At 36.7% G+C, this 9,370-nt stretch overlaps 1 protein-coding gene across 1 annotated transcript; it reads right to left on the bottom strand.

The window, feature by feature from the left end:
• Nucleotides 1-5,315: 5,315 nt before the first annotated feature.
• LOC132114305 (E3 ubiquitin-protein ligase TRIM35-like) lies at nt 5,316-8,122 on the bottom strand. Its single transcript, XM_059522416.1, has 6 exons — nt 7,701-8,122; nt 7,012-7,107; nt 6,698-6,928; nt 6,263-6,285; nt 6,061-6,179; nt 5,316-5,981 (listed from the first exon to the last, which is right to left on the bottom strand). The coding sequence occupies exons 1-6, from the start codon at nt 8,103-8,105 to the stop codon at nt 5,401-5,403; spliced, it is 1,455 nt and encodes a 484-aa protein (XP_059378399.1). The 5' UTR covers nt 8,106-8,122; the 3' UTR covers nt 5,316-5,400.
• Nucleotides 8,123-9,370: the final 1,248 nt, after the last annotated feature.

Raw genomic sequence — 9,370 nt, forward strand, 5'->3', positions numbered from 1 at the left:
TACAGAACACGCGCATAAAAGAAAAAAATACAACACGAAAAATAATGAAAACAACAATAGCAAAAAGAAATAAAGAAAGAAAGGGCTAGGGTTTTCTATAATGGAAAAAAAAATAATGCATTAGAAATAAACACATGAAAACATTTGGTTTCACAGTAGGCTACTGTAGGCTAGACAGTGTAGCCTATATGTACAATTTTCGCAGCATAAAGACGTCGTTAACCAGAAAGTCATCTTTGTCATAATCATCACAAGTCCATGGATTATGTCATTTACCGTGAAAAATAAAAAGATTCTTATACCATTTCCCAGGAATTTTACAGCTTCAGTTACCCAGTTCAGACGTCGAGGGTTGATAACAGTTGGGATTTTTTTAAGACCCTCCTTCGGTTTTATTTTAAAGTTTTTCGTTTAAAGGAATTCGTTTGTATGCCTATAATCAAATGCATTGTGTAATCAAATTATTTGAATCTTTTAAAATAAACGTAGTCATTTGGGAACATTACAACATAAGATAAGAGTTTTAGTTTTTTTTCTGCAATACCTGTTCTGTAGGTCCTGTTTTGCATAATGCTCAAACATTTAAACACCTCACATGACAGTACTCATTCATTACTGGCTTGTTTTGAATATGGCTATTACTGGCAGCAGTGTTACAAAAGTCAGCTGCATTTCAGAGGAATGCCTCTCTGGCATTTACACAACATTTTTGTCCCTCTCATAGAAGGGAATCAATTAGAGGACATCAGAGGTGCTGAGATAACAATGTCAGGAGTCATGCTCTAATTACTGTCATTGTCACTACTGTTGAGTGCAGCGCACAATTGAAGCTGAATGCCAAATACAGTGTGGTTTTTGAACAGTGAATACTCAGTGACCTTGACTTCTAGGCCAGGGGTTTTCAAACTTTTTAATCTCAGGGACCCCCAAATATGATGATTCCTTGCAGGGGACCCCTTTGCCTAAAGTTTAAAGGCACTTATGTATTTCAAGTATAAATCTGTAAACTAAAATTCTGTATAACGTAAAGACATTATAATTCGTATTTCACAGGCATGCAAAATGGTATTGTTTTAAAAACTATTTATTTTATTAGTTTGGCTACTCACTATAGCCAAAAATGATTCTCACAATTATTTTATATTTCATAAAAAAAAAAAAAAAAAAAAAAAAATTTTACATTAACTGAACAAGATAGCTTTTCTAAATAAGGCACTGGTAGATGAAAAGTTAAACCTGGACATTTGTAATATTTGTAGTTTCTGTAGTTTTTTTTCCCTGTCGTTATGGAAAACTGCAAAATATTTACATTGAACTGGGTACCTTTTCTAATTAAGGCACTGCTAAATTGCTGCTATATTTTTATTAAGTGAAAAAGGAACCTTCTTTCACAGCATTATAATGTGACAAGTTAAACCTGAAGAACAGCATTTGCATTACAAACACAATCAAACCAGTTTGAATCATTCACTGATTCAAAACTCCTAATGGGACGGATGAGCTTGGTGGCTTCTACATAGTTTGTCATAACGTGGCTTCATTTTAGTTAGAGCCAGACGCATGTCGCTTTCAACCTCCAGACGGGCTCTGTGCTTCGACTGAAGTACTTTCAGTGCTGAAAATCCAGCTTCACACAAATAAGTTGTGGCAAAAGGTAAAAGACATTTTACTGCCTTCTCTGACAACATAGGGTAGTCCTCTCTCACAGACATCCAAAACTCTGATAGAGGAAGAGATGGGAACCTTGTTTTTCTCCCGCCATCATTTGACAAGTCAATCAGTTGCTCCTTGGCTGCCAGATCCAGATAAGTGCCAACCCCTGGTGCAAATGGGTCCCTTACAAAGTCAAGGTGGTTGTTGTTCAAATCAGGGAAATACTGTTTAAAATAGCCCTGAAGATGTGACAGGTGAGACTGAATTATGGGTGTGATATTGTCTGCAGTGGAGGAGATGCGCTCCTGGTTGTAGAGAGGAAACATTTCTGTTACTCCTTCTTGCAGTTTGCTTTCCCACAGGGATAATTTTTGCATGAATGCACGCACCTTGTCTTGTGCATTCAGTATGTGAAGATTGTGTCCTTGCATGCTCTGATTGAGGACACTGAGATGCTGGAAACAATCTGCCATGTATGACAACTTCAGTATCCAAGTGTCATCTTCAAAACATTTGGCAAGTTCTAGGTTTTCATCAGAGAGAAACTCTCTCAGCTCTTTGCGCAGCGCGTACACGCGACTTAACACGGCGCCGCGGGAAAGCCAGCGCACCTCTGAGTGGAGCAGCAAACCCTCGTAATCTGCACCCATTTCTTTGCAGAGTAAACGGAAGAGTCTGTGTTTCAATGGGCGTGATTTTACATAGTTCACAGTCTTTATTACATCCTTCAACACTTGATGTAAGTCATCTTCAATGCGCTTGGCCACAAGAGCCTCACGGTGAAGCATGCAGTGTGTGGCAACGGCGTTGGGGGCTTTCTCTTTTATCAGAGTCACGACGCCGCTGTGCTTACCGGTTATAGCGGCAGCACCGTCGGTACACACTCCAATACACCGAGACCAGTCTATTGAATTGTCCGTCATGAACTGATCCATCATATTAAATATGTCCTGACCTGTGGTTCAGCCTTCAAGGGGTTTACAGAAGAGAAGTTCCTCAATAAATTTGTCCTTACCGAGAAAACGTACGTAGACCATTAGCTGTGCTTGATTCGCTATATCAGTACTTTCGTCCAACTGAAGTGAAAAGTATTCACTGACTTGCAGCTGTTCTAAAAGTTGTGATGAAATATCATCGGCCATCTCACCTATGCGTCTGCTTACTGTGTTGTCTGACAAAGGCACACAATCTACCTTTCGTGCCGCTTCCTCTCCAAATAACTCTTTGACGATGTCTTTGGTAGCTGGTAATAATAATGCTTCGCCAACTGTGTGCGGCTTCTTTGCACGCGCGATGTGGAGTGATGCCAAATATGACGCTTTTAAACACCTCTCAGGGACTGATGCTTGCTGCCGAAAAATACTAGCCTGCCGGGCCAAACACAGCTCCTGATGTTTGAAATAGTCAGTCGATTTTTCTGCCTCATTGGGATGTTTCTGCTGTAGATGGCGCTTGAGCTTGGATGGTTTCATGCATTCGTTTGAGAGAATCTCTTGACAAAGAACACACTGGGGTCTATCGACTCCCTGCTTTAACATGCAGGTAAAACCAAACGCAATGTAAGATTTGTCATATTTTCTGGTTTTTGCCTTTGCATTCGCCAAGTCAGATTTGCATGAACTGCTTGCGGGAGCGGGATTCTTTAAAAATCTTTCCATCATCTGTACTGCACTTACAGCCGCTAATTGCTCCGTCCATTCAACTGTATGCAAAACGTTAAAGAGCGCAAAGGATTTTGGGATAAACACGTTACAATTAAGTATCCACTTATATAAATCATAAAACTATATATAGATTTGGTCATTAATAATTAATAATTTTAGGATTGGAAAAAAAATATCTCGTAGCCTAAATCATTTGCAACGCATTCTCATCCTAGGCTAGGGCGTCATATACTGACGCCTTGGGATGAGAACGGGCTGTCATTTTTTTTTTTCTGCCAAGTTTTTCGCGGACCCCCTAGCGCTCTCTTGCGGCCCACCTGGGGTCCGCGGACCCCAGTTTGAAAACCCCTGTTCTAGGCAACTTGAATATTTATAGCTGAACCATGAGGAAGACTTTATACAGTTCAGTTATTACTTAAGAACTGTTAAACACACACACAAAGGAAAAAAATGGGGCTGATGGGGCGATTGTACATTTTATAAGAATAATTCATATATGCAAAAAGTAATTACTATTAACCCAATAAAACATCATTTCTACAGTATCTAAATGATCAACACGATAAACACTTTTGCACACAATCTACTACATTCCTCCAGTCGTCTGATTTATAAGTATACTTTTAGTGTCTTTCTAAAAATGTCCTGTTTTCAGGTCAATGAAACACAGAACCTCAGCTCATCTAACAAGGACATTTTTATAATTTTATGTCAGTGGTCTGCTATAATATATTTTGTTGATTTATATTACAAGCTATTAAAACTATTTAAAGTTTTTTCCATATAAGTAGCAGCACCAAACTGCTCAATTTGTGCCTCTGAATAATTCTTTTTTCTATTTTAATTTTTTTTATATATTCTCCTTTTATGTTCTCCTATATCATACGAGACAAAAGCCTGATGTATAAAATACGATACTCAAACCACATATATGCAAAACATCAAGATTTTTAAATATCTCATCTAAAAATGATATACTGTAAAACACATATATATATATATATATATAACCATTTCATATGGCAGACTTTACAGGGTTAAATAGTAACATACCTCAGATGATTGATGACTCTAGATTTTAATTTGAGATGCCAAATAACAATATTTCTTAAAACTTGCTTAACAGCTAAACAGTTTCTTTATTTGCTTTTTATTCTCAGGTATTTAAATGCACTAAACTTCATCTAAATTATAACTATTGGAAATACCTTAAATGCTTTTACACTGAAATATATTAATCAGCTGATGAATCACAAAACTAAAAAACAACTTGATTGGTGTTGACAGGTAGAGTGCATCAGTATTTGATGATTGTGAACTGGGAGGAGCTCAAGGATTTGGTGATGATACTTCAGTGTGTGTATTTCAGAATCTTTCATTAGCTGGCAAGCATCATGCTTTTGTTCCTTTAACCAACATCCCGGTGACAACATGGATAGATAAACTTTTTCCCCAAAACTTCATAACCTCAGGAAAAAAAAGGTCTGAACAAATCAACCAATTAAATTTTTTATTTCTTTTTTTTTTCATAACACTCAAGTAATATTTATAAATACAGAATGAAATGGAATACAGAAATAAAAGAGTGTGCTCTTTTACACAGAGCTATGTGTGCAATGTGTTGAGTGTTTTTGGTGGGAAGGGTCTTCATAATTACAGGCATTGATCATGTGTTGCAATTCACAGTAAAGGATTGTTTGTCACGCTACCCAAAAATACTTTCAAGATTAAGCATAAATATTTTAAATAATAATATTTAAAAGTAAAAAAAAATATAACAATACAACATTAAACTGCACTGGATGTGAAAATCGTACAACTCAAAATTTAACAATGTCTTCTTCAGCGCTGCCTTATGATAACGTGTGTGTATGTATATTATCACAGCAGCTTTCACAGTGATGCCTTTTCACAGTAATGTTATTTTATATATATATATATATATATATATTGCAAAAGATAAAATTTGAATTTTAAAAAAAAAAAAAAATTATTTTTTCCATTCCTTTTCTCCACATGTATTTCTATTTTACCCCTCCCCCTCTCGGTGTAGAAAATGAACAGGATTTTTACTTCTGCAGCTCTACTTGCTCTCTGTTTTGCTGGTTAATGCAGATAATCTCTGCACCTCCAGTCCTGCTGGAGCCATTTCCACTGGCAAGATCCGCAGAGCTTGAGACGGACACACATTACAGAAGTACGGAAACACTCTCTCGCTAAAGGTGTGCTTGAAGGTTTGGAGGTGAGTGTCGGTGAGAGGATTGAAGAACGACACTCGCCCTCCGTCCCAGTCCAGCTGGACTCTGATGCATTGGACCTTCTGTTTCACTGCAAGCGGCATGAGAAACTCCCCTGAAATGCCTTGTCCGTATCTGCCATTGTGAAAGCCAAGGCGCCACAGTCCAGAACTGGGCAGATTGTCTCGAGTCTGGATGGCAGACTCTGAAATCACTCCTAAGACCCAGGTTGTGTTGTCCCCGACCTCGACGTCCCAGTAGTGAGTCCCAGAGCTGAAGCCCTCAGAGCCCAGGACGCTCGAATAGCCCTCACATTTGTCTGTGTAACCCAAGGCCAGTCGACTCCACTGACCAAACCACACATCGCTCAGATCATCAGAGAGATACAGGCATGGGTGAGCGGTGTTGGGGTCAAGGATTACAGGAACTACAGAGGAAAGAGAATGTCATGACAACTATTTTTCACATGCATAAAATAGGTTTATGATATTTTAGACTATACTCACTGTATTGAGCAGCAGCCTTCATTTTCTGCCATACTCTGAATTTCAGATTTCCCAGGTGCTTTGCCACATCGATCAGCACTTCTGGGAGCTTCTCTGGACAGGGACTGGTGCACTGAGTGCTGGAAGAACATCCATCAGTCAGTACTTAATGCCATTTGGGGTCCCAATCAAAACAGATTCAAACAAACGAAATCACACTTACCTTTCAGGTGGGCCTTTGTACTTCTTCAGATAGGTTTACATGGAAATGACAAAGAGACATTGCAATTAAAAACAAATCTCATAATCAAAATCAAAATAAAAGTTTATAATTATTATCTAAAATTATCTTACAAAGTTTTTAAGTAGCATACTTGCTTTCAACATTGATAATAATATTTAGAAATGTTTTTTGAGCAGCAAATTAGCATTAGAATCAACATTAGAATGATTTCTGAAGGATCATGTGACACTGAAGACTGGAGAAATGATGCTGAAAATTCAGCTTTGACATCACAGGAATAAATTACATTTTAAAATATATTAAAAAAGAAAACATTTATACACAATAAATCTATAATTGTATATTGTATATATATATATATAATTACATTACTTTGGATCCTAGTTAGAAAGTATGATAAATAAATGGCTGTACCTGCAGGAATGAGATGTTGTTGGACTCTATCTCTTCCTCAGTGATCTTCATTCTTTCTACGAGAGATGAGAGTTCAGTATTAATTTGCATCATCTGCTCCTGTAACAGCTTCCTCTTCTGCTCCTCTTCCTCCCTCAGAGCAGTTATCCTGGCCGCCTCTTCATCACGCAAAAACTGATGAAGCTGCTCAAACTGCTTCTTAATATGTGTCTCTGTTTGCTCAGCTTGATTCTGTAACACAGTACAAAGATAAAAGTTACGTAATTGTTCCTCAATTCTGTAAAATATGAAGGTTTTTCTACTGTTGATTTTACCGTGATGTGTTTCACTTGCTGATTACAGATGAATTTCTCTGATTTTAAGAGTTTGTGCTTCTCTTGCAAAGACTTCAGGCTTGTTTTGAGCACCTCCTGAAAGGGAAATTGAAAAGGTAGAGAATGGGTTAGAGTGGTGTTATTTAATTTATCTCAAAATATATTTATCTCATACTTCTGCATTTTGCATATTTGCATTCAGGCTTTTTGCTGTGCTATTCAAGAATGAATACAGAACAAAAGTTCTGATCATAACCATAATAAAACACCTGATTTCTGACACTAACAGAAGGCAATCCTTTAGTTAAGATTTTTATGTTTGTTTGTTTTATAATCACAAATTTAGCTTAAACTTATCTGTAATTGTATCTAGTCATTGGGTTTTTAAATGGCCAGTTCTTAAGTCCTTACTCCAATATCAGACTGTCTATGTATATATATATATAATGTGTGTGTTCCACATGGAAAACAATTTATTTGTTCAGGGCTTACTCACTCAAAACTAAAACATTTTTTAAGAATTTGCACTATTCCTAAAATGCTTAAAAAAAATGAAGTACAAAATTTACAAAAAAAAGTTAAAATGCAGTGAAGTGGAATTAAGTGCTCTTTAAATTCTCTTAAATGAAAAATATTACAACTAAAAAGTAAATAAAATAAATAAATCTCACAGATAATGGAAACTGTACCTTGAGAGCAACTGCAGCTTCATCCACAGGTCTGCATGTGTGTTTGACATGAATATCACTGTTCACACACACGCTGCACATAAGATGCTTGTCCTCCATGCAGAAGAGCTGTAGTTTCTCATCATGCACAGTGCAGAAGAACTCGGCCTCTGCTGACTTCGTCTTGTTTCTCTCCTGCAGGAAGATCTCACACAGGTCCTTCAAAGCACGGTTGCATGGAGGACGGTCCATGCAGAAGTCTGTCCGGCATACAGGGCACATCTGTGATCTGCTGAGCTCCCAGTACTGATCCAGACAGACCCAGCAAAAGCTATGAGAACACAGCAGGAGGACAGGATCTCTATAGATGTCACGGCAAACAGAGCACAGAAGGTTCTCCTCAAAGTGAGACGGATGATTTGCCATTTTGTGGTGTTTTAGCCGGTGAGAACTTGCTTTTCTGTTCACTGAAGTGTGGAGGAGAGATTCAAATACAGCTGAGTTGTGATGTCACTTGGTAAAAAAACCTGTTATGCCAGTGCATAAGGTTTCCAAAGAATGGCTGAATAAATCTGTGTGAGCACACGTTTGCACAGTTTTTGTCTTTCCTTGGAAAGATTGACTTCAAAGATTCCAAATATATATATTTATTTCTGTTTCCTTTTCGGTTCCTTATTTGGTATTCACTGGAACAACAGTATTTGACCTACAAACGAACCATAACCTTTTCTATGTTACTTTGTCAGATTCATTCTGAATTATGGAGTAGATAAAAGGTTGGCTAATGATGGAAAGACTTTCTTAGTTCTTGGTTAGACTTTATCCGTGTGACTCATGTGTTGACATGCTGTAAATAGTGTCATTTGTTTCCATAGGGGAAATGGAAAACTAGATGACAAAGGCAAAATATGCAATATATCTCCATATATAATGGGCATACGTGACAGTTACATGTGAGTAAGTGTGTGTGGAGGAGTTGAACTGAAGGTACAGGAACTTATATGCAAATTATTCTTAACACAGTTTTTTTTACCATAGACATGTACTATGAGTATGTACTATGCAGTATAAAATTCCATTGTGTGTGTTTGTGCCAATAGCTTCAGGCTGTTGTCATATTGTAAATCACTTGATTTATCTAAAAAAAGATTATTCTTTCTTACTGAATATAAATCAGAACTATATATGATAATATATACATAGTATACTCTGACCCTCATAAAGTGCTTTAAAAAAATAATAATAATAGATCAACTAAGTGTGAAACCCATTACTTTACATGATCAAAACAAACAATGCTCTTACATCCACACAGGAATCCAAACAATTTATTAAATTAAACATTATTAAATATTAGTGTTAGTGTTAACTTATTGTATTATTAATTTATCTGTGGCATTGACTTTAAAAGGTGAAATAATACCTAAAGATCCTGCTTATGTTTTTAAGTAAATATTTTAAACTCAGGACATGCAAATTTTTTTTTTTTTTTTGGAATTCATCTTAAGCAATTCCTTAGCTTCTTTCTTTAGACTATTTTTGTGAATCCGGCCCCAACATTCCTAAGAATAAACGTCATTTATAATGACTATGTAAATTAATGCCTCAAGATTATTCTTAAGTGTTAGAAAAATAGTTGAGAACCTCTTAAAAAGTTCCCAAGAATTGCACATTTTTACAACTGCTTGCAG

Source organism: Carassius carassius, chromosome 33 (genome assembly GCF_963082965.1).
Source record: "Carassius carassius chromosome 33, fCarCar2.1, whole genome shotgun sequence".
Lineage (NCBI taxonomy): Eukaryota > Metazoa > Chordata > Actinopteri > Cypriniformes > Cyprinidae > Carassius > Carassius carassius.

Coding starts and splice junctions, on each gene's coding strand:
- LOC132114305 (XM_059522416.1), bottom strand. CDS start 8,105: ATGGCAAATCATCCGTCTCACTTTGAGGAGAACCTTCTGTGCTCTGTT. Junction 6,929..7,011: donor AGCAAGTGAAACACATCACG/GTAAAATCAACA, acceptor ACTGTGTTACAG/AATCAAGCTGAGCAAACAGA. Junction 6,286..6,697: donor ACAACATCTCATTCCTGCAG/GTACAGCCATTT, acceptor ACCTATCTGAAG/AAGTACAAAGGCCCACCTGA.